The sequence below is a fragment of the Gopherus flavomarginatus genome, chromosome 4 (assembly GCF_025201925.1).
Source record: "Gopherus flavomarginatus isolate rGopFla2 chromosome 4, rGopFla2.mat.asm, whole genome shotgun sequence".
NCBI classification, from domain to species: Eukaryota; Metazoa; Chordata; order Testudines; family Testudinidae; genus Gopherus; species Gopherus flavomarginatus.
In genome coordinates, this window is record NC_066620.1 from 98,537,994 (window position 1) to 98,563,901 (window position 25,908).

Genomic DNA, 25,908 nt, shown 5'->3' on the forward strand with positions numbered 1-25,908 from the left:
TGTCCCTTATCTCGGTGGTGGACAGATAAAACCCTAGTTCGGAGAACTCTTGTCTCTCAGGGTGCTGGCTTGTGCCCATCTTATTTAGAGTGAAGACAATTGTTGCTTCTCATTTTGGTGAAGTTTTAAAATAAAACAATCTAAGAAAGGAGTGTCTAGGGGTGTAGCTTGCACTGCTCTGCCGCAGACGTGTATTTCCCATAATCTGAGCTTTGTTGCGACTGCTGGGTAAGTGATAGTTACTTTACCTGAACAATTGACTGGCGCACAAACTGATTTTTCTTTAGTGCATTTGTTTTCATTGTCCAGGGAATGGGCAGACCTAAGCTAAATTAGATGTTTGTGTTGATGTTGTTGTATCATGTGGCAGAAATCTCCATCGTACTAGGATACCCTGCTGGAACAAGGAGTGATAATGAGTGTTGTTACACTGTTGGTAGATCAGTTTATTTCAACTTTAAACATTTTTAGCTTTTATTATTACTTTATTTTTGCATTATTTGTAATTATTTTTTGCCTATTAAAAATATTTGGAAAATAAGGAAAAAGAGCTGACAGTAAGATAAGCAAATGAATCCATATATTTTAAATGCATTTGTGTACACTGTGCTGCTAGTTTATGTTATTCTAGCCTTTTTAATATGCATAAAATAGAAAGAAGGGGATAATAATGTAGGTAATTTAAAGAAAGTGTCCAATTACAAGTAAAAAGCATTTTCCTGTACCTGTTGCCATAGTAACCAGGCAGTTTCCTAGGTTTCTAACGAAAACGGTTCCTGTAATTGAGTGACTGCTGAGGAGTGATTTGTTTTTTCTAGAAGCTGAAAATATTGCTGGTCAGCTGTGAGATTGCAGATTTTCTTCCAAAGGAAAGCTGGTGTCCTCCTAAATTGTAAATTGCATTTAATTTTTTTCTGAAATTTTCTTTACAAAGGTAACTCCTACTTCCAAAACCAAGGATTCATATATCTCACTTTGAAGTCGTTCTTCAAAATGCAGGGGGGGCAGGGTGGATGACCCAAATGGGTTGTTTTGGTTCTGTTACCTCTTATTTTGTGAATATTGGGTTTTTTATGTCTTAGGTTAAATTTTAAACAACAGTCACCTAAACTTGAGTACTCACGATGCCTGAGCAAACAGCTGATTGTGCATGTAAAATATGTTTTTGCATATGCAAACCAGCACTTGCATGTCCAGCTGCTAAATTTTCCCAGCTAAGTATGCATTTTGCATATGCAGATAATTAATTTGGATGCGCATTTGTCTTTTCATGAAATTTTTTTTTTTTTTGGCTGCAGCATATACTCCCGGGACCAAGTTCTGGTTTCAGTTACACTGATGCGAATCTTTTTTTCATTGACAGGTGGAATTTTTCTGGATTTACTTGAGTGTAGTAACCAGATTGTCATTTCAGTCCAGACCAGTGGTTCATGTAGTCTGACATAGCTCAATACCAGATGCTTCAGAGGGAGGTGTAAAACTTCCGTAATAGACAAATATGCAGTAACATGCCTGTGAAAGAAATTTCCTTCTAACCCCAGGCAGTTAATGGTTGGTTTACATCTTACAGCATGAGGGTTGATATCCTTTGTACTTTTTATCCTATCTAATATATCTGCAAATAATATTCTTATTCAGTTGAATATTTAATTCCTTTCCAGTGATGCTAACTTCATTTTTTCTCTTACTTAATTGGCCTCTCAGAGTTGGTAAGACAACTCCCACCTTTTCATGTTCTCTGTATGTATATATATATCTCCTCACTATATGTTCCATTCTGTGCATCCGAAGAAGGGGGCTGTAGCCCACAAAAGCTTATACTCAAATAAATGTGTTAGTCTCTAAGGTGCCACAAGTGCTCCTGTTCTTTTCATTGCCACACTAACTCTTGGCAGTAGATTCCATAGGTTAATTATGCAATGTGGTTAATACATATAGTATATGTAATTATCTGTTTTAGTTTGTTGTCTTTCAGTGTTAATGGATATTGCCTTGTTCCTGTATTGTGTGAAAAACTAAATAAGAAAATTCTATTGACCTGATGGGGAGAGAGAGCTCAGTGGCTTGAGCATTGGCCTGCTAAACCCAGGGTTGTGAGTTCAGTCCTTGAGAGGGCCATTTAGGGATTAGGGCAAAAAGCTGCCTCAGGATTGGTCCTGCTTTGAGCAGTGGGTTGGAGTAGATGACCTCCTGAGGTCCCTTTCAACCCTGATATTCTATGATTCTCTGTGCCTTTCATTCTTATTTATGTATCTCTGTAATGTCCCCTTATTCCTCTCCTTTCTACTCTTTTTCAGTTTCACTACATTTGGACCTTATGTCATTTGTCATTTACTGCAGGGCATTCTGTATTTCTTTTATTATTGTTCCTATCTATATTACTTTAGTGCCTAGAAGCCCCAACCACGATCAGGATTCCATTGTGACATGCACGTAGTAAGAGACTGGCCCTTCTTTGAAGATCTTAGTCTAAAAGGAGAAAATGTACAAAAGGTCTGAGTGGCCATGGAGAGCTGCTGTGACCTGCCACGGTCAAACAGCACGTCAGTGGAAGAGCCGGGACAGACTCCAAATCTCTTAATAGAGTCCCATCCACTGCCTTATCCACAGGGTCACCCTGTCCTTCTCTTCTCTCTCTCTCTTCAAGCCTGTCTCTCTCTTCAAGCCTGTAACTCTGTGTTGCCCTTCTCTTTCTGCTATATTTTTTTGGAAGCAGGATTTATAGAAAACTTTTAAATGCAGTTTTCAAGCTGTGGGCATAACATTGTTTGTATGTGGAATTACATGTTCACTGTTATTCTTTGGTGTTTATCAGCCTAAAATCTTCTTGGATTTTTTTCCCACTGACACTACTGTACTTTGAGCACAAGTTTTCATTGAACTGTCCAAAGTGAGGCCCAGATATTTTTCTTGTGTGGGTACTGTTAGTGTAGAGCCCATCAATGTTTGAGTAATTAAAATATTTCTTAAGTCTGGATTCCCTTGCATTTGTTGCCATTAAATTCCATATGTAACTTTATATATTTGTAAAGTCCTTCCGAAGTTCCTCATAATCCACTGTACTCGACTCACCTACATCATTTTTCCACTTCACTGTTCATCCTCACTTCCAGATAATTAACAAACATTTTAGGAAATATTGATCCTAATAGAAATCCTAGCCCTTCCCACCTCCACTATTATAACCTCTTTCGGTATTGACTGTGAAGTCCTTAGGGTGACCAGATGTCCTGATTTTATATGGACAGTCCCGATATTTTGGGCTTTTGTCTTATATAGGAGCCTTTTATCTCTTTTCCCCACCCTGTCCCGATTTTTCACATTTGCTGTCTCGTCACCCTAGGAGGCCTAGTCTACCCACAAAACTTGTACTGTTTTAACTATACCACAGCCCCCGTAGTGTGGACACAGTTATACTGGTATAAAGGTGCTTCTGCCAGTATCGTTATTTGTATAGGGGAAAGGGAATAAGATCTACCAATTGGTATATCTGCATCTATTCCAGGAGCTGTACCAGTATAACTATTGGGGGGGGGACCCCAAATTGTTAAACCAATACCAAAGCTTTGTGTAGAGAAGTCCTAAGCTGCTTTTAATAATCTCTTGTGTGAGACTTCAAACAGAAAATGTGGGTTCAGACAGGTTGAGGAGATGCTGTTTACAGAAACCATACTAGTTTCTTATCATATATTCCTCATCCAGTTGTTTTATAGCTCTGTATTAAATCAGTTTGCCTAGTTTGGCAGAGAGGCTCACTGTTTTGTAATTCCCAGGATCAATTCTTGTGCTTTTTTTAAAGATAAGTACAGCATTGGCTGGTCTCCTGTTCTGATGCATTAACTGATTTTAATGAGAAATTTACAAATTTTTACTGCTCAGCACGTCATCCTTAAAGTTGAGTATACTTTACTCTAATACTAGTGTAGTACTAATTTTCAGTCTGATCCCTCTTATAAAGATGTTTTTACTTCATTGTTGTACGTTCAATATTACTTAGTTACTCAACTACAATTTTGAACAAAGTCCTGTGTGTTACTCAGGATTAAATCAAAAATAGACTTGTGTGCTTTAGAACTAGCTGTTTCAAGAAACTGACTAGAATTTGATCCTTTATTTTGAAAATTTACCCCTACAATCCAGTATTCCTTGTTGTTCAGAATGAAAATGTTTAGCCTTGTCTGTACTTATGGTTAAGTAATTTAATCAGATTAATTTGTCAAGGATGATTATGTACAGTAGACAGTTACTGTTTCATTTTACTTTTAGAACTTTGTTGTTGTTGCTTATATAGGAGGATTGAGACTACATTATTCCAACAACTTCCATTAAGCGAACTCAGAACAGTCCCTGCTCCAAAGAGCTTACTTTTTATACTATAAAAAATACTATAAAAATAACAGAATAAAATAGGAAACATGTAACACAAGGATTACAGATGAACTGTTGCAAGAACTGTAGTGCACTAGCAGTAACTATGCTGCTCATTCATCACTTGAACTTACTCCTGCAGAGTTCACCTCAACTGGCTAAGACGTGTTAAAATGCAATTTGCCTTTGGCTAGCCTAGAGTTTTAAAACATGTTAGCTAACACATTCAAATGTTACTCGTTGTACCTAGTCTACACAAGCCCTAATACAATATGAAACATATGATGAAGGGTGAGCAAGACCTGTAATATGGCTGTTAAAAAAGCTAATGCGGTTTTAGGATGCATCAGGTGAGGTATTTCCAGCAAAGATAAAGAGGTGTTAGTACCTTTATATAAGGCACTGGTGAGACCTCATCTGGAATACTGTGTGCAGTTCTGGTCTCCCATGTTTAAGAAGGATGAATTCAAACTGGAACAGGTTCAGAGATGGGCTACTAGGATGATCCGAGGAATGGAAAACCTGTTATATGAAAGGAGACTCAAAGAGCTTGGCTTGATTAGCCTGGCCAAAAGAAGGTTGAGGGAGGATATGCTTGCTCTTTATAAATATATCAGAGGGATTAATATTAGGGAGGGAGAGGAATTATTTAAGCTTAGTACCAATGTAGACACAAGAACAAATGGGTATAAACTGGACACTAGGAAGTTTAAACTTGAAATTAGATGAAGGTTTCTAACCATTAGAGGAGTGAAGTTCTGGAACAACCTTCCAAGGGGAGTAGTGGGGGCAAAAGACATATCTAGCTTTAAGACTAAGCTTGATAAGTTTATGGAAGGGATGGTATGATGGGATAGCTTAATTTTGGCAATTGATCTTTGATTATCAGCAGGTAAGTATGCCCAGTGGTCTGTGATGGGATGGGATCTGACTTACTGCAGAGAATTCTTTCCTGAGTGCTGGCTGGTGAGTCTTGCCCACATGCTCATATTTGGGGTCGGGAAGGAATTTTCCTCCGGGGCAGATTGGCAGAGGCCCTGGAGGTTTTTTACCTTCCTCTGCAGCGTAGGGCATGGGTCACTTGCTGGTGGATTCTCTGCAGCTTGAGGTCTTCAAACCACAATTTGAAGACTTCTGTAACAAACTCCTAACTTATGTCTGAGTTATTGAAGTGGATGGGTAGGATTCTGTGGCCTGCTTTGTGCAGGAGGTCAGACTAGATGATCATATTGGTCCCTTCTGACCCTGAAGTCTATGAGTCTAATATATAAATATAAATAATGACTTTCCTCAACTGCCCCTCAGCCCAGCTGTTAAATGTTGGCTAATTTCTTCTCTATATTATGGCAGAATTGTGTCTTTTTAGGAGGGTGTGGAAGAGGGGTTATTAGCTTCATGGATTAATTCTGGGAGTGTGTTCCAACACAGGAAGTGGCATGGAAAAAAGTACAGAGATGTTTGAGAGAGGAGCAGAGAAGCACATGGTTGAAGCTGGTATCATTGGCAGAGCAGCAGGGGCATGTATATGTGATGCAATAAGAGGCAAGTGGATAAGTGTAAAAGGGCAGACTTGTGAAGGGCCTTGAAGGTAAAAGACAAGACCCTAGGGTTGAATTTCACCCTTGAACTTGAGTAATTGTAATGTTATTTCACAGCTCTGTATCTTCGAGTTATTTTCAAGCCATTAATGTATCTTTATGTTATGCCAAATGCTGATTCCTGACACCCACGCTGCTACTTTAGGAATGGCAAGAATGTACACTGGAGGGCAAAAAAATAGAAAATGCAAACCTGTGTTCATTATCTGTATCTAATACTTTGCTTTTTTTATAGGTGGATGTGTCAGTAGTGCACTTTACCCCTTTGGTGCAACCAAAGATACAGCAACCCTTTAAGCTGGTGGAAAGGGTCGTTAAAAGTGTTTTTCAGTTCAGAAGAAAATACTGCTGTCGGGGAGTGGGGTAAGTAAATTCTTTAACCAGAATTCTCTTTAGAACACTATTGTTGTTGATGCCTACTAAATCCATCAAGAATAATGGAGCTTTCGTTCCATACTCTGAGTTTGTTCACTTCTTGTAAATCTGTAGCACTTACAAGGTATCTCAGTTCATCACATCCAGCTCTCCTCAAAACACTGACTGAAGACAAAAGCAATTCTAGTATCATTTCCACAGAAGTTTACTCTGGGTGCACCCTTGCTCCATAATTAAGCCCTAATGCTTTTTTATTTGCACAATACAGAATTTAAGCCTGTGGCATTACCAGGTTAAATTTATAAGCTTTTGAATAGTTTGGTTTTTTTTTTTTTTTTTTTTTTTAAAAAGGTTTTAATCTTCTGAATACAGATTTGTGAATAAAGACTGAAATATATAAGTAACTGACCCAGATACTGACAAAATATGTTCTGGACAAGAGCCTGTGTGGGTTGTGTCCAAAAGGTCTAAAATTCTGAACTGAAGATAGATTGATTACATTATATTTTACTGGCCAGGAACAGGGGGAGAATTATTACTCATATGGAGGTAGTGGCAAAAAGTGAGATCCTCACCTCCACTCTGGGCTGTTTACACTGGGTAAAAAGGCTGCAGTGGTATAAAGACATTCTAAAAGCTCAGGGAGAATGGTCCAGTGCAGAAACTGAGGAAGACAGTTGTATACTATCGTCTGAGGACCGGCTCAGACACTAACATTGGGGGCATACCCACGTCAGGGTCACAGAATGCAAAGCTGCAGAGGCTCTGGGGAGAGCTGCTGCTCACAGGAAGCTGGGTCTGTGCTTCTGTAACTTTAGCCATCCCTGTTGGGTTGTCTAATTATGCTGGGGATCACTTAGGTCTGTGGAGCAGCCTAGAATTGCATCTGACTCGGGGTTGCCAGCTCTGCTGCATCCTTTAGTGGTGCAGCAGAGTATCTCACCATAGCAGGTGAGCAACATTTATTCTCTGGGGTGCCAGCAGTTGAGCTAAACCTGCAATGCCAATTTGTCCATGCTAGTGGCTGAATACATACCTTTGGGAGGTGGTAAGTGAACAGGATGAGCTAGTGTGTGACACACTCTTAGTTCAGAAAGAACTACTGATGAGCAGAAATTAAACATTGCTGTGTTTGTATTTTCAGAAGATTAAAAAGATCAGTTATTGTTTAATCTCAAATTTCTGATACTGTTCAAAGTTCTCTGTAAGGAAAAAAAAAAATCTGCATTTTTTTTGTATGTCTTGTATCCAGTAGCAGCTTAACGTGCCTTAGTACTGTGTCTAGCATGTAATTAAGGATCACAATCCTCTTATTGTTTAGCTGGTCAAAGGAAATTAGCAAATTCTAGATGCTAACTCAGGAGTTCTTATAATATGATGTTTTGGACACAGTTATGTGAAAGCAAGGTGGTAGGCTGAATGAGTACAACATATGGCATGTAAAGGAATTGATACATTTACAGGTTAAGTTACTATACAAGTCTCATTTTAGAGCATTATAGATGTTTAAATTATCTAATGTGACCACTCCAAGATGCAATATTTTCCATGACCAGTGCATTCTCCCCTTTGAATTACAAAATAATTTGAGATTTGAAATGTTCAGCCTCTATGGCCTATTTATCCTTGGCTTCTCTACTGAGCTTGCTAGACAGTAAAGGTGACATCTTTCCACAAGAGATGTGATTCTTTTTACTAAGGTTACCAAAAGTCATCAAGATGGCAAGTACTATCCAAATAATCAATTCTTGTACCCTCCTTCCTAAATATTTAAATATTACAGATAATTTAAAATGGAGCTAAAATACATACGTCTGTGTTGAAGTCACATTTACTCCAGAGTTAAACTGGCAGTCTCCCACTAAATTTGTTTAATTTTCCAACTCAAGTTTAGATGTTAAGAAAATAATTGAAAATTTAAGAAGATCTATTTCTTTTCCGCAAACTAAGCGTTTAAATTGGGGATATGCTTATGTTGAACTAAATCTTTGTTAAGAAAAGCACAGGGGTGAAAGCAAATTTTTTTTTTTAAGAAAAAATTTATTTGAATGTCGTCTTCTTTGCTCCCTTTTAGAATCCTGTTTCCAGAAGCTGAACGCTTGGAAAAAAGTGAACAGATGCTGATGTTGGCAGATGTGGATCCAATTCTGCGTCCAGCTCAGCTCTCCATTTTACATTTTAAAAACCTGTGTGATGCATACAGGAAAATGTGTGATGAAGATACAAACCTTTTCAGTTACAACTACAGGGAAGAACTGAAGCAGAAGAAGAGAACTAGAAAAAAAAGATACTTGGAGCAGTCTGAACAGGGAGACTAGCTCTAACAAATCAGGCACACACTTTTTTTTTTTTTAGATGCACAGTCTATAAAAAGGCGACTGTTTTCAAGATTACACATCTATATATACACACTTTGTTGAAATACTGGAGGAATAGGGCGAGGGTCCTATCTTCCTTATTTATTCCATTCTGCTATACAGAAAGAGGATGCCCTGAATATGGGATCCTTAACCTGCTAAGGTTCGGTGTATTTTCCACTCTACCATGCTGAATCAAGACCTGAAAAACAAAGTTAGACACATGCTTCAGAACCTGGCGAATGGGGGCCTCTCTGAAATTTGTATGAGTGAGTCCTTAAAGTAAAATTTTACTTACTATTCCAGTATACCAAACAATATAATGTGATAGTGGTTTTTCATTTCACTCTCCTTATCCTAGAAACACTCCACTCTACTGGGCAGAAATCTTATATTAATTTACTCAAGCAAATAGCTTCACAAAGGATAAAGTGCACAGAAGGCCTGCTTATACTCTTACTTATCCCAAACAAAAGAACTCAGTCTTGAAAGCTCCATTTGGAGAAAGCTGTGAATAAAGCAAGAAACTAGACATAATGCTCATTTTCCTTTTACTGTACAAGTTGATAGAGAAAATAAAAATACAATCAAATAAAAGAAGATTACAGTACAAGCTTTGTTTTTATATTTACATATATATAAAGTTAACAGCATCTTGCAACTTACAAAAATGGACTCCTGCACTCTTGTGCACTAAAACACCTTAAAATAACTTAATTCTGCTTTAAATAAAGCAAAAATTAAAACTGCTGAAAAAATGCCCAAAGTTGTGATCTTATAGCTTTATTTAAAAAAAAACAATTCCTCCAGCACCTTTTCCACATAACTTAAAATAATTAGAATGCACCTCTTTAAGGGACACAACATCATCTCGCTAACTGCTCAAAAGGGATGAACTAATTTACAGACACTAGCCAGCTTAATCTATTTTTCTTGATCCCAAATAAATTAAAATAACTTAAGAATCCTTTACAACTATATTTTTGTGGAAAAATGTATTAGTGCACAAAACCAACAGTAGTTTTTCAGCAATTTCCACATAATCACTAGTTTCAAAGCAAATCAAGTCAAATTTTATGTGGACATTAACATTTTAAATAACCTGTTAAATCATATAGCACTCTCACAGCTAGGATTTTCCATGCCTTTCTATGGTTTCATAAAAGCAGTCCTCATTAACTACAGAAGCTAAACTCTGGACACTAAATTCCCTCTCTAAAATAGAATTCAGATCTAAGTTTGCACTGTCAGAGTGACTGTCAAGAGAATGGTGATGTTCTTGCATAGCCAGTAACGTTCCCTTGTTACGCTTTGTGCTGTTTGCTTTTCGTTTAATTGGACAGAAATGCCCTCGCACCAGCTTTGGATATTCTCCTGCCTTATAATCATCCCCAGCCTCTTTTTCAGTGAGTGGCTTGTGCTCTGTGTCAGCACTAGGCTCTTCTGAAATCTTCAGTCGCTGGAACTGTATTTCAATGTCTCTTGTAGGACTGCCCTTCTTTAGGCTCTGCTGATAGTCATCATCATCATCACTGAGAATATCAGATTCCTTGACAAGGCTGTTTGAAAAATCTGATGTGCAGCTAGGAAAGTGTTTCACAGGAGATGAATTTTTGGATTCCTGTGTGCTTTCTGTGGTATGGCAGCTGCTACTCTGAGTACTGCTACTCAGGCTGCATTCATCAGAATCCAGTAAGTTTCCTTTCCCTGTATCATTGTTCCACTCATTACTGGAGGAATTCTTCAGTACCTTCAGGGGTCTTGTGGAAGCTGCAAGTGTAAAAGGCAGTCTTATTTTTGCATTAAAACAGCTTTCACAAAACAAGGGAATTATACAGTATCCCTCAGTAGCATAATCAAAGGATTATGGCTGATTTATAATTTAATTAGTCACATTTTGATTAAAATGTTTTGTATCCTCTGAGATCAGACTGCTGGTACTGATAGTATTTGATTTTATATTGCTCTAGCAGTTGTAAAGTTGTTGTGTATTTAGTACATGCAAAATCCTTCATAAAGCCACAGATATGGTTTGCAAAACAACAAATCTAAACAATTGTGCAGCAGGGTCAATTACCTAGTGTATCGTATGGCCAAGTGCCATCAGAGTACAAATTCATTTTTCTGTCAGTTGCTTCCTATGATGCAAGAGGAATGCTGCAGTCATAACTGTCTCAAGTCCAGCTGGAGAGGACTTGCAATATTGGCAACACTAGTGGCCAATTTATAGATTCCTAGGCCAAAAGGCTGTGATCATCTAGTCTGACCTTCTGTATAACCAGGCCACAGAACTTCCCCCAAATAATGCCTAGAACAGATCTTTTAGAAGAACATCCAGTCTTGATTTTCAAATGGCCAGTAATGAAGAATTCACATCTCAGTGGTTAATTACACTGTTAGAAATTGATACCTTATTTCCAGTCTGAATTTGTCTAGCTTCAATTTCTAGCCATTGAATTGTGTTAGCTTTTCAATCTAGCAGAGAAAGGTGTCATTATTAAATGTGTGTTCCCTGTCTAGGTACTTAGGGTGATCTCCTCAGTCTAGCAAAGAGAAAGTTAAGGGGTAGCTTATTGTCTATTTAGCGTATCATTATAAGACAGTGGTCTCCAACCTTCGCCAGCCGAAGGACCACTGCAGCAGTAGAGCACTCACCGAAATGCCCCGGCATTTCAGAGGCGACGCCTCTCGCTGACGCCGCTTGTCGACAAGTGACATCATCGAGAGGCGTCGCCGCTGAAATTCGGGAGTGCTGCCTCTCGATGACGTCACTTGTCGATGGCAAGCATCGTCAGCGAGAGGCGTCCCCACCGAAATGCCACTGAAATTTGGCGGCATTTTGGCAGGTATTCTCCCGGAGGCCAGGACGCGGGTGCATTAAGATGCCTCCGCGGGCGCCATGGCGCCTGCGGGCACCGCGTTGGGGACCACTGCTATAAGGCATGTTTTATGAGCCTTAAGAATGAGTGAAGGCCTTTCTCTGAACCTTCTTCAATTTATCAACATTCTTCTGAATTGTGGATGCCAGAATTGGACAAAGTATTCCAGCAGCACTCACACCAGTGCCAGAAACACTTAAAATAACCTCTACTCCTAATCGAACGTTCCCATTTATGCACCCAAAGCTACCATTTGGCCACAGCATCACACTGGGAGCTCATGTTCAGCGGATTATCCACCAGGACCCCCAAATCCTTTTCTGCGTCACCGCTTCCTACGAGCGAGTCCCCTATTGCCTCAGTACAGCCTACTTTCTTTGGTCGTAGACGTATTCATGTACATTTAGCGTATTCAGCTGTTTGCCCCCAGCACCAGAAAGCAGTGCTCTAAAGAAGGCCTGTATTTCACCAAAAAATAAAGCACGCTGGTGGAATGGATAGATGCTGTGAGGGAACAAGCCCTCACTGCCTTGCCTCACTTCCCTCTTTTCACTTCATTTCTTGTTCTGTTGCCTGAGCTTTGGATAATGGTAGGGCCAAACCACTAAAGAAAGCCAAACATCAGTTAGAGGAAGCCTTGTAGTAGGTGAAGGGCAAATCCCTTTCCACCCAAAGTAACACATTTGACATACACCAAGTCTGTTGGAGGAAATAAATAAGGTAGATTTAGGGTCGGGGACACAAAGTGGGTAAACGGCAGCAGTTCTGTGGCATACTTCTGCTGCTCCCTTAACCTCAAGTACACCACGAGAAGGGTTCTGGTGAGGTAGATTTGCTTTGTGGCAATGTCCCTGCCTGGGGATGAGACAACAAAAGTTAATACTAACTGTTAGCATCTTACGTTGCTTCTCCCACTGTGATACCCCCCTGAGTGAGGAAAGTATGGCAGCTGAGAAGACATGCCACGATGAGAGAAGGGATGCCCTAGGATTAGTGAAAAGAGTTGAGAGCCATGGAATTTTCCAGAAGATCTCAGGCCAGTGGCAGGTTCCACAAGCCAAGGCTTCTCTCTGTTCTGGCCCAGAGCTGGGCAAACTCCAGACTGTCCCCAGCAGAATTGTATTTGAGGGTCTAGGCTTCTGTATGGTTTTTTTTCCCCATGAGGTTGAGGGATAATAACTAGGGCTGTCAATTAGTTGCAGTTAACTCATATGATTAACTCAAATTAATTGTGATTAATTGCAGTTTTAATCACACTGTTGAACAACAGAATACCAATTAAAATTTAATTTGGATGTTTTTCTACATCATATTCTGTGTATAACTGAAAAAAGCTTTTTTTTTTTTTTTTTTTTTTTTTTACAAACAGCACTGTAAAAATGATAAAAGAAATAGTATTTTTCAGTTCACCTCATAGAAGTACTGTAGTGCAATCTCTATCATGAAAGTGCAACTCACAAATATAGATTTTTTTTTGTTACATAACTGCACTCAAAAACAAAGCAATGTAAAACTTCAGAGCTGCAAGTCCACTCAGTCCTACTTCTTGTTCAGCCAATCACTAAGACAAACAAGTTTGTTCACATTTATAGGAGATAATGTTGCCCTCTTGTTATTTACAATGTCACCAGAATGCAAGAACAGGCATTTGCATGGCACTTTTGTAGCTGGCGTTGCAAAGTATATACGTGCCAGATATGCTAAACATTCATATGCCCCTTCATGCTTCGGCCACCATTCCAGAGGACATGCTTCCATGCTGACGATGCTCATTTAAAAAAGAATGCGTTAATTAAATTTGTGACAACTCTTTAGGGGAGAATTCTATGTCTCCTTCTGTTTTACCTGTATTCTGCCATATATTTGATATTATATGGCAATCTCAGATGATGACCCAGCACGTGGTGTTCATTTTAAGAACATGTTCACAGCAGATTTGACAAAATGCAAAGAAGATACCAATGTGAGGTTTCTAAAGATAGCTACAGCACTCGACCCAAGGTTAAAGAATCTGAAGTGCCTTCCAAAATCTGAGAGGGATGAGGTGTGGAGCATGCTTTCAGAAGTTTTAAAAGAGCAACACTATGGAAACTAAGGAATGCAATCCACTAAAAAAGATCAGCCATCTGCTGGTGGCGTCTGACTCAGATAATGAAAATGAACACGCATCGGTCTGCACTGCTTTGGATCATTATCGATCAGAACCCATCATCAGCATGGATGCATGTCCCTTGGAATGGTGGTTGAAGCATGAAGGGACATATGAATCTTTAGTACATCTAGCACATAAATATCTTGCGATGCCAGCTACAACAGTGCCTGTTCTCACTTTCAAGTGACATTGTAAACAAGAAGCAGGCAGCATTATCTCCCACAAATGTACACAAACTTGTTTGGCTGAGTGATTGGCTGAACAAGAAGTAGGACTGAGTGGACTTGCAGGCTCTGAAGTTTTACATTGTTTTATTTTTTAATGCAAGTTTTTTGTACATAATTCTACATTTGTAAGTTCAACTTTCATGATAAAGAGATTGCACTACAGTACTTGTATTGGGTGAATTGAGAAATACTATTTTGTTTTTTTACAGTGCAAATATTTAATCAAAAATATAAAGTGAGCACTGTACACTTTGTATTCTGTGTTGTAATTGAAATCAAATATTTGTAGAAAACATCCACAAATTTAAATAAATGGTATTCTATTGTTCTACAGTGCGACTCATTGTGTGATTAATCACGATACATTTTTTAAATCGTGTGACAGCCCTAATAATAACTGGCACTTTTGGTATAAAGCCTCTCTACCAAGAAGTACATTATATTTTAAAACATGAATTACAGTAAAAATACGCCACCCTCTTCATGTCTAGAAAGAGAAGTGGTTTGGTTCATGCCCTATAATAATCATGAAACTGCCAGTCTATATTTTCCAGTCTCGCAAACGGACACTTACCCAGTTTGGCTGAAACAGGGATGCGGTTCTTGAGTGGAACTAGGCGATCTTTACAGGTTTTCTCTAACGGTGACTCACATTTTATGTGACGTCTGAAGTTCTCCCGCAGAATGGAACGAATCACTTTAATAATGTTAGTTTTGCTTTCACAGTCACTGCAAGGTTTAAGGGAACAGCAATAAGAGGGCAGATTACAGGTCACCGTAATGTTTTTGTTTTCCCATGCCCAAGCAGTCTTTCCTTTTGGAAGCAGCCTTCTTTGCTACTGAAGGTTGGTGCTGCTTAGTTATTTATACAAAGTGGAACAGCTTCAACAGGAAGGTTGAAGGAGTCCCACCCCAGAATACCCAATAGCCTACTGGTGAATGTACTAGACATCAGGCAGATGGAGGGGAACTGAACCTGGGTCTCCCACATTCTGAGTGAATACTCTAACCATTTGGCTAAAGGCACCAATCTCCTTCAGCAGCTGTGTTTTATGCAAGGCCCACTTGAGTAGGTATGCCTACCAGATCAGGCGCTGCAGGGGAGATAGGCAACTCCTACTTTGAGGATCCTGTTCAGGTTTAGGCATGAGAGAGGCAGCTGTGTGCATGCCCACCAGAAGTAGTTTAGGGGACTGAAGCAGCTGAAAATTAGATGCCTAGGAAAGCTAGGTGCCAGCTGAGCAGGGATTTTAAGGATCTAAATATTGGAGTTAGACACCTGAAGTGGCAGTTGGGAGCCTAAATCCCTTTATGGCTCTAGCCATTGATTGCATCAGCCATAATTCACTGAAATTTAAGATCATACAATAAAACGTGTGCAGTTTCCTGACAATGAATGATTGAGCCGAATTCACTTTAATTTCAGATACTTTCTACACATCGAATTCCATCCAATTAAACATTGCCTCTGTGCCTGGATTTGAGGCGATAGGTGTTTTAGAAGTGCTGAGAGACAGGAAAAAAGGTCACTTGGAAAAATAAAATGTTCTCAATGTATTTTTGTCATTCCATTAGTGTAATTTTGTCAAAAATATCTCTTCATGTCAAGTTTACCTGCTGCACAACTGAAAGATTGTTTCTGGCCTGCCTTCTATTTCTGACTTCGTATGAATCAGTTCCCAGATGCAATTGTTTTCTGTTCCTACAGACAGAAAAAAAATGTGTGACTAATTCAAGCCTTCAGACTACACAGACAACATTATAGATCTTAGCATCTCACCAAGACAAGGTTCATAGAAAAGCTGATATCTGCATGATGAGCTGGAACCCTCTGGGAGTGCTAAGTTTTATGACTTACAACTTGTCTTTACAAACTCAACTTCTTTTCCAGAATGAGACTCTTCCTTTCCATCACCTGCTTCAACAAACACGCTCCTCATTATTTCTGAAGCCTTGAAATCCAACTACCAGCCCCTATGAGGTCTGATTATTAGGTCTTTTCTCACCAGACACAAGAATGTTGACCTTGAACCTCTAATGGCAACACTACGCTATTCCTTGCATAGACAGGCTTCTCTTTGCTTCTGTGTCTGCTTTACCTCCCCTCCTGCTCAGCTATCAGTTTGTCACATAATTCATTTCAGCTCTGCTGTATCAATTGGGGCTGTTACTGACTGATTCAGATCTCATATCTGAAGCACTTACATGGCCTACGTCACCATAGTATTAGAGCCCTTCAAAGTTGTTAATGTATTGGTCCTCCCACACCCCTGTGAGGTAGGGAAGTGCTATTCCCCTGCTTACAGATGGGGAACAGAGGCACAGAGATTAACCATGGGATTTTCTGAAGCACCTAGGCACCTAATTTCCATTGATTTCAGTCAAGTAGGCACTTAAGTGCTTTAGAAAACTCCACCATAAATGACTTGCCCAAGGTCACACAAGAAGTCTGTGATGGAGCAGAGAATGGAACCCAGATCTCTGGCTAGCACACTAATCCCTGGACAATCCTTTCTCTCATGCTGCATCCTGGACAGCAGTGATATTGCATTGGGTGTCAAGTATGATAGAATTTGACCCATGTTATCATTTGATTGCTTTGAGCAGCCTCTTCAGGTTTTTCCCTACCCTTTTGTTGTGGGTTTCTGTTTTGCCATGTTAATCCTAACCTGTTGCAGCTCTATTCTGAGTTTCTGTCATGATATAGCAACACCACCCTAGCAAGTCAGCTTCAGGCTAACAGTTTAACATCCAACATTCTTGAACTTGTTCTCTGATTACAGAAGGGAAGAAAATTAGGTGTGAACACAGAATATCTGAATGAAAATATCTATTAACGTATAAAGCCTATGGCCTTTACAAGCACATGTTACTACAGGATGTGGGCGTATGAATGTTGAGAGAGAGAGAGAGAGAGAGATAGGAGGACTTATGTTTATCTAATACTACATTGTGTACCTGGGTTGGAAATGTTTGCCTGTTCACAAGACTTCAGGAAGCAATGTGTAGATAGCAATACGTTAGGAACTAAAAATAAATTATAAATTACCTGCTGTATTCCCCAGCCGGACTTGAAGAGCAGATAAAGGAATTAGCCAACGAAATTTAAATGGATCCAAGTCGCCATAATTATGTGCAGCCCGTACATTATTGGGCTACAAATTGAAAAATAACCAAGACATATTTTTAAAAGAGGTAAAGCAACATAATTGACGTCTGCATTGATATACATTTCAGAAGGGTAGCCGTGTTAGTCTGTATCAGCAGAAACAACAAGGACTCCTTGTGGCACTTTAGAGACTAACAAATTTATTTGAGCATAAGCTTTCGTGGGCTAAAACCCACTTCATCCGATGCATAGAGTGGAAAATACAGGAGCAGATATAAATATAAGGAAAGATAGGAGTTGCTTTACCAAGTGTGGGGGGAATCCAGGTGTGGGTTGAGAGGGTTCTTTGTGGGGGCATTAGGGGTACAGGTGGCTCAATGGGGGATCTGGATGCATAAGGGCTTGAGGGGGGGGTTCTGGGTGCAACAGTAATGGGACTCTACAGGGGGGCCCAGGTGACAGTGGGACTCAGCAGCAGGGGTCTAAGTGGGGGGGGGGATAAAGCTCAGGGTATGGGTGGTTCAGTGAGGGGAGCCAGATGCTGGAAGAGTGGGGCTCAGTGGGGATCCCTCACTCTCACAGATCTTGGGAGACAGGCCAGTCCTCGCTTACAGACAGCCCCCCAACCTAAAGCAAATACTCACCAACAACCACACACCACAGAACAAAAACACCAACCCAGGAACCAAACCCTGCAACAAACCCCAGTCCCAACTCTGTCCACACATCTATTCAAGGGACACCATCATAGGACCTAACCACATCAGCCACACTATCGGGCTCATTCACCGGCACATCTACCAATGTGATATATACCATCAGGTGCCAGCAGTGCCCCTCTGCCATGTACATTGACCAAACCGGACAGTCTCTACGCAAAAGAATAAATGGACACAAATCTGAAATCAGGAATCATAACATTTGAAAACCAGTTGGAGAACACTTCAGCCTCTCTGGTCACTCAATAACAGACCTCAAAGTGGCAATTCTTCAACAAAAAAAATTTCAAAAACTAGAATTAACTTGCAAACTGGACACCATCAGATTAGGCCTAAATAAAGACTGGGAGCGGTTGGGTCATTACAAAACTGAATACTAATTTCTCCCTACTGTTACTCACACCTTCTTGTCAACTGTCTGTAATGGACCACTCTCTTACCACTTCAGAGGTTATTTTTCCTCTCTTGGTATCCTGCCGTTAATAGATTTATCTCACTAGACTGACCTCACACTTGGTAAAGCAACCCTCCATCCTTTCATATATTTATACCTGCTCCTGTATTTTCCACTCCATGCATCTGATAAAGTGGGTTCTAGCCCACGAAAGCTTATGCCCAAATAAATTCGTTAATCTCTAAGGTGCCAGAAGGACTCCTGGTTGTTTCCATTGATATAAATGTTTTTGATAAAGTGGCCTTCTGTCCAAGGACTCACTTCTAAAAGCAAATTTTATCCGAATAGTCTTATTCCTTAAATACCTTACTGTTAATTTGACTGTAAAACAATGATAGCTAGAGCTTTCAGAACTCCAGACAAACACAGATTGCTGCAGCTTTGAAAAATGAGTTTTTTAATAAATTACATAATATTTTCATATGAAGGAAACTAACAGAACAAGGTCACTATGAGTAAACCAACTACCTATTGTTTAGCAAAACAAATTCTTCAGTTTGACAATACTGCTACTGTTCCTTTTCTTACAGTTGTTTATCTCTCTCTTTAGTATAAGCACATTACATTAATACTCCATGTCATCTCTGTTGTAATTTACTCCTGGGGGAATTCTGTGCCACTGAGCATGTGCAGAATTTATGTTCCCCATAGAAAAATGACTGACAGGGAAGCAAAGGGAAGCCACAAAAACGGTCATGCAACCCTCCCCTGCAGTATGTTTCAGGTGCCCAGGGCAGCCAGCAGAAAGGTAAATCACTATGGGGTGAGGGCAGGACTGGGGAAGACCCAGCTGGTGGCTCCTACCCTGCGCCAGGCTCAGCTGCTAGTCCCGGCTGGGCTGGGGAGAATGGGACTTCCTCTTCCCCCATATGGCATCCATGGCCAGGTCAGAACCACCTCCAGATTTCTCCCCCAGCTGTAGGAAGCTCTGCAACTCTCCCCTTCCCCCAGCTCTTCCTGCACCCATTAACTCCTCAGCTGCAGGGGGGAGGGATCTCTGTACAGGGAGCTGCTTCTGCATCCATCCAACCCCTGTGCATCCAGACCCCTCATACCCAGACCCTCCCGCTAAGCCTCACCCACCTCACACCCAGAACACTCCGCCCCAAAACCCCATTGCCCCTGCACCTGGACCACCCTGACGAGCCACTTGGATCCCCACCCTACCGAGCCCCAGCCAGCTGCACCTGGATCCCAACCCCACTGAGCCTCAATCTCCCACCATCTGGCTCCTCTCATTGAGCCCCCGACACCCTATGAGCTCTATCCCCCCCACACTTAGACCCCCGCTGCTGAGCCCCAACCACCTTCATCTGGACCCTCCTGCAGAGTCCCATTACTGTTACACCCAGAACCCCGCAACAAGCCCCTGTGCATCCAGATCCCCCATTGAGTCACCCGCACCCCGAAAGCCCCACACAGAAACTTCTCACCCACACCTCGATTCCCCCACACACACTAAGCCTCTCCACACCTGGATCCTGCCTTGCTGAGCCTGCCTGCCCACACCTGGTGCACTTGACACAGAGGGCCAGAGCTCGGGGGTGTTTCTGGGGCAGGCCTGGTCCTTGTGCTAGGGCAGGGTTGGGTGCAGCCTTACTGCTGAGTCCATGTTCTTGAGGTGGAGGAGGGAGAGCTGCAGGGTGATCTCCCACCTCTGTGCAGCCAGTGCCATGTGCTCCCCAGTGCCATGCGGGAGCCTCCACATTTATTTGACAAATACAATCTTCAGAATTTTGCAGAATTTTAAAATGTGCACAGAATTTTTATTTTTTTGGCACAGAATGCCCTGAGGAGTATGTAATTAGCTTATTCACAGGAAAAAGCCATCCTAGGCAAATTAAGGCACAGCTTATTTCTTTCTAGATTTAACTGCTCATTGTATATCAGTCTCTGCAAGTTATTTCAAGACACTCCCTTGACTTGTTTCCTTGTGACCTCCTGGAGAAGAGAGAGTTGGGTGTATTTCAAGTAATTGGGGAATATAAAATGAGATACTTAGCTGTAAACTGAAATTTAACTATCCCAATTAAATAAGTATCTTTTCATAATACCTTTCATTCCAGAGTGAACTATGTACTACACACAGGGATTGCTTTAGCTACATGACTCACCAGTTTAGGACAGGACATAAAGAATGCATATTCAATTGATACTTTAGGGGGAAGTGATGTAATTGGCAAATAAGTGAGTTTGAATTATACCAGAATACCCAGGTTAATGAAAAGTCCCCTGGGTTCTTTAATGACTCTCAAATGATTACATATTATCTCTCATCTGACAGAAATCACCTCCCAGCAACTGGCTGGGGCATTAGTTCGCACAGAAATGTGCTGCTTATTGAATCAGTAACACAACCTGTTGCAACATCCAGAGAGTCCGCCAGTTTCAGTCAAATATTGAACACTGCAACCAGTTTAGCTTGTGAGAGCAAGCACAGCCCACTGTGATATGGCTGTATTAAAACAGCAGCTTGTACCATTCACTTTTCTTTCAGTGTTGGCATATTCAATTTTGAATCTTAGTAGCGACCATAGATGATCTGGTGGTCCCTTCTGGCCTTAAACTCTATGCATACACATCTATAGCTTGAATTGAAATTATTGCCAGACTTACCAGTTTCTTTTTCAGTTTGCAGTTCTCCTTACATACCAGTATGACGGCCCGCTTAAAAACTGAAAAGGAAAACAAGAGGCCTCTGATTGTAGGTCTAGTATTCAACAAAACAGACATGATGGCTGTACTGACTATTTACAGTTCTTTCTAGTTATCCACAATATATGGGGTACTCGTTGACCCTACACACACACAAAAAATTCCCATAGCAACTGCTTAAACTGTGTGATACAAGTCTGTCTCTATCACAAAACTACTTTCTTAAAAGAATTAGGGATGAGCAATACTGTTTGAAAGCCTATCTCCCTGTATCAGGATTACAGAAATTGGCCTTTAATAAATGTAGATGTACAAATTGGAAACGTGATTGTGAAGAAGCAACATGCCAGCAACTTCCCTTGAGGGGAAGGAAAGTGTTGCAGAAAAGAAGAGGTCCATTAGAGATGATGTCAAATCTGTTCTTTGATGCAGTTCAGCATTTCCTTGGGAGCGTGACAGCCTTCAGAGCTCTCCAAATTCCTGATTAGCTCTCTAAGGTATTACCATCATATCTGAGTGCCTCACACACAGTGCCCCAGTGAGGTAAGGAAGTGCCATTATTGCCATTTTGCAGACGGAGAACTGGGCACTCAGTGAATTGCCTATCGTCACTAGGAAATGGCTGTGGTGGAGGTGGGGAATTGAAGCCAGGTTTCCTAAGTTGCAGGCCATTACTCTAACCACTGGACCATCCTACCTCTCCTTGTACCACTCAGACATTTCCCTTTAGGGACAGGGTTTGGGAATTCCCAGTGCCTGGCCCAACATGTTCAGTATAAATGAATCACTGATTAACACAGTTGGATTTATCTGTGGGCAGAGAGGTGGTTCCTCCTCATGCATGCACTTCAATTTCAAACAGAAATGCCCACTTACCCTAAAGGCTACCCACAACTGTTTTTAGCCCACCCTCAATTCCTAAATAAATCAGCTGTGTTTGAACTAGTTGAAGTTCAAAGTCTCTGTTATTCATTCATTTAGCTGATGACTAACTCAAACCCTCAAAAGTTACTCAGGATCTTCAGCTACCCACATAGGTGTATGCCATATAATGGCAATGTTTGCAGAGATGAGCTGATGTCTTTGGTGATAGTAGGGCAGGCAGAAGGAAAAGCCATCACAGAGAAGTTAGTGTGTGTGCTACTAATCTCATTTCCAGGTAACTAGACCTCTATCATCTACATCTCAATGACATTTCCAGGAAATGTTTCTGTCCTCCATATCCAGGACCACCCCAACCATTACATGGTTATAGCAAGCTTACATTTTATAGTTAGTCTTCATTAGTACAATGGCAGTTGTCATATTTTACTAGCTAGAAGATGTACTAGATATCTTTAGGGTTTTCTCTTAATAGGACACTAACCAAACACTGTAAGTTCAAGGTCTTTTCTTGCTTTGCCCAATGATGGGAAAGTATTCAACCAGGAAACAGCAGAGTGCATCAGAAGTTCTCCCATTGAAAGTTCTGTGACCTGTATTACATTATTAAAAAAATAAGTGCAATTAATGTCTTGAACAACAATTATCAACCACAAATGTTAATGAGTGCATGCTGATAAATAAAAAGTATGCCTGTGTTTAATGTTTGTGTTTACTGTGTGTGTGTGTGTGTGTGTGTGTGTGTAAGTAATCACTGAGCCATGGTTGCGTAAACAGCAATATATTTAAAAAAATACTGCCCATAAAAATAATAGCACACAACTTATGGAAGCTGGGTGATTTGCCTCTTAGAGCTTATTTTTGCTACTAACACTTAAGCTGAAGAACGTTATGTCTGACTTGAAGTTCTGTCACTGAGATACAGCCAAGTGTGACATTCCTTTATCATCCCTTTCATTTCTATAGACTAATCAATGTATAAGACCCTTTCACTGACTGAATTAGGATATGATTGGTTCTCTTAGGCTTTTCTTTCTTTTGAGCAGTTTTCTCTCTTCCAGAAGAGAAACAATTTGGCTCATTTACCAGGATGAAACTTAAAACAATGAAATCAGTAGCTGTCGCACTTTTAAGGAGCAAGCTAAATGGTTGATCCACTTATACATCATTGGCCACAAATGGCTAAATCTAGTGAGCTTGTTGGCCCAGTTCTGGGAGACGTTATGCTTTCACTAGTTTTCTTTTTAAATATTGTAATAAAATAACCGATTAGAGGGGTGATGAGTACACATTTTACTTGGATGCACATTCATGTCTAGAGCTCAGATCAGAGCAAATAATTTTGAGATATTAGTAACAAAAAAAGCCCTTCATAGATGCTAAGGGTCTCTCACACCAGAGAACACATTACAAATATTAATGGACAAAAATAGCCACTTCCACAGGTGGTGTATATTGGGGCTGCTCAACTGAAGTCAGCAGAACTATGGCAGTTCATACTAGCAGATGTGCTGGCCCATTATACCAGCTAATGTTTTTTTGCACTGATAAACAGCCATGTATGTATCAGCACTAGATGAATTCAGAATGATGGTAGAAATAGGCATTATAATGAATCTAGATCCTTTTGATGAAAAAAGATTCCATTTTCTGAATTCTAAACGTTCATGCATAAAATCTGACCTCAAACCTTGAGATGTGGATAATCTACAGCAGCAGGTCTCAACCAGAGGTACATGTACCCCTGGGGGTACATAGAAGTCCTTCCAGGAGGTACATCAACTCATCTATTTGCCTAGTTTTACAACAGTCTACATAAAAAGCATTTGCAAAGTCAGTGCAAACTAAAATTTCATACAATGAATTGTTTATCTTGCTTTATATATTGTACACTGAAATATAAGTACAATATTTATATTTCAACTGATTTATTTTATAGTTATATGGTAAAAATCAGAAGTAAGCAATTTTTCAGTACTAGTGTGACACTTTGTGGTTTTATGTCTGATTTTATAAGCAAGCAGTTTTAAGTGAGGTGAAACTTGGGGGTACGCAAGACAAATAAGGCTCCTGAAAAAGGCACAGAAGTCTGGAAAAGTTGAGAGCCACTGATTTTCATTGTTTTCTTGCTGTGAGTTACAGTGGCTGTCTGCTCCCATCTCCCTTTCATGGCAGACCAAGAGAAGGTTCTGGCAGCAGTTTGTGTAAACATGACAGCAACTGCTGAGATCTTACCTATATGAACAATTTATTTGCAGCATGAGGTGTAAATCTACCTTGCACTTCCCTGCTGTGCACAAAGTATCTGCGTGGTCCCTATTGATGTGCACTAAAAGTTCCCCAGTGCACTCTGAAGAGATAAATTTTAGTGCACATCAGCAGGGTCCACAGGGACTGTAGGGTGTGTGAGGTAGGGTGTTGTGAGGTATATTTACACCCCAACTTGCTATGCACTGTTTGTATAGACAAGCTCCTTGAGAAGGAAATTTGATGGGAGAGACACAAAACTGAACATCCTGAACTCACAGTTAAGATCCCCTTCATGACTTCAATAAAAGTTAAGTAGACACAGTATTGTACAAGATTTCATCTGAAGTATGAATAATATATGTTCCATTCTTTCTCTTACCTCCTTCTCTGTTCCACTCTGATCTGCAACCAGTTGGTCAAACACAGTACCATAGTCCTCATATATTTTCTGCATCTCATTGATGTGACTGGCTACTTTTTCCATTGCCTTCAGCGCTTCTGAAGTTTTTAAACAAATCCATCATTTAACAAACAAATAATTCAGTTTCATTTTATATATGCATGATTTTTTTTATTAAAGCCTAGGAGAGATTTTTATTCAGGGTCAAAATTATTCAAGGTCTCAAGTCACAATGTTCCATGACCAACAATAATTATGACTAGATCAGTACTTTACTTAGTCATAGTAAATATGGGATCCACACTTGCAGATCAGCATATTCAAAGAGCTTCTTAGCTGGTGTTTTAAGTACCTCAAAAGACTGAAACAAATATTTTAGTAAAAAAGCTACCGAGTATATAAAACTTCAGCCTGAGGACCTGGTAGTAAATATAGCTGTGGTTGTGGCACCATTAGCATAAACAAGAATCAATGAATAAGGCCATTAGGAGCTTCAAGTGTGACTACAGTCACACTAAAATAAACTGTTTGCATGAGTTTGTAAGAAGTGGAGCTTGGCTCAGCACAGGAAGACTTGAGAAAATATGGTAGCCAACCACATAGGCTCCTTGCGTGTTGCATCTTGGGGGAAACATTTGTGAGGTTAAATTCTATAGACCAGCTTTTTAGAAAAAATTATTATTACTACAAGAAAGGCGTTGAATTTCAGCTGGATTTTGTAATCATATACAAAGGGGTCGGAAGAGGTGAGGTTCGCTTCCCCACACCCTGCCAGCTCTTAACTGAACATTCCTTTCATATTTTGGTGTCAAGTTTATTCCACAAGCAACTCATCTTAAGATAGTTTTTGATGCAGAAAAGCTATTTTCTTTTTTAAGAGTTTCCCCAGCTCTTGGGGTTTATGGCACAGTTGCACATTTGACTTTAAGTGGTCAGGGTTGCTGACATCTGTATTAACTTGGCATCTACTCTTAATCCTCCACAAGAATAAACAGTAAAGTTTCTATCCAGCTCTATTTGACATCAAAGGAACGTTTTGCCACTGGCACCAGATGAACTAGTATGTGGCCATACCTAATAAACCCGTTGCTTCGATGTTAGCCTCACCTTTCTCACAACAGATTTTTGCTGTCTATGTTGTGAAAATGAAAAAAAATTAACCCACAAAACATTTCCTCAAAAGCCTGATCCTTCAGATGCTGAGTGCTTTCAAGTTCCACTGAAGTAATTTAAAATCCAAATAAAGGATCAAATGGGAGTTTTGGTTGTGAGAGAGCTGGAAAACGAGGTCCTAGAAAATAATGAACCTTACTTCCTTTTCTGTTGTGCTTAAACAGGTGGTCTTTTCCTTTCTAAATGGGAAGATTGCAAACCTCTGAAGTCATAAATCCATCTCTACTAAAATGAGAGCTACAGGCAATTCTCTCATTGATTTGGCTGAGTTTTTTTAACATGTTTTGACTGTGAATAACAACCACAAGAT

General features: G+C 40.2%; 2 protein-coding genes across 8 annotated transcripts in view; one reads left to right on the top strand and one right to left on the bottom strand.

Moving 5' to 3' along the window:
• TFB1M (transcription factor B1, mitochondrial) overlaps positions 1 to 8,885 on the top strand; it is a 49,124-nt gene extending 40,239 nt beyond the window's left edge. For all 5 annotated transcript variants that reach the window (XM_050949814.1, XM_050949813.1, XM_050949815.1 and 2 more), the window contains 2 exons: positions 6,202 to 6,329; positions 8,416 to 8,885. In XM_050949814.1, the coding sequence (XP_050805771.1) occupies positions 6,202 to 6,329; positions 8,416 to 8,659 (372 nt within the window). In that variant the 3' untranslated portion in view covers positions 8,660 to 8,885. The remainder of the gene's footprint in view (positions 1 to 6,201; positions 6,330 to 8,415) is intronic.
• Positions 8,886 to 9,235: 350 nt separating this feature from the next.
• Positions 9,236 to 25,908, bottom strand: part of TIAM2 (TIAM Rac1 associated GEF 2) — a 126,330-nt gene continuing 109,657 nt past the window's right edge. For all 3 annotated transcript variants that reach the window (XM_050949637.1, XM_050949636.1, XM_050949635.1), the window contains 7 exons: positions 24,405 to 24,523; positions 22,260 to 22,368; positions 20,855 to 20,913; positions 17,006 to 17,111; positions 15,571 to 15,658; positions 14,531 to 14,685; positions 9,236 to 10,468 (listed from right to left, as the gene is read on the bottom strand). In XM_050949637.1, coding sequence (XP_050805594.1) covers positions 9,828 to 10,468; positions 14,531 to 14,685; positions 15,571 to 15,658; positions 17,006 to 17,111; positions 20,855 to 20,913; positions 22,260 to 22,368; positions 24,405 to 24,523 — 1,277 coding nt within the window. In that variant the 3' untranslated portion in view covers positions 9,236 to 9,827. The remainder of the gene's footprint in view (positions 10,469 to 14,530; positions 14,686 to 15,570; positions 15,659 to 17,005; positions 17,112 to 20,854; positions 20,914 to 22,259; positions 22,369 to 24,404; positions 24,524 to 25,908) is intronic.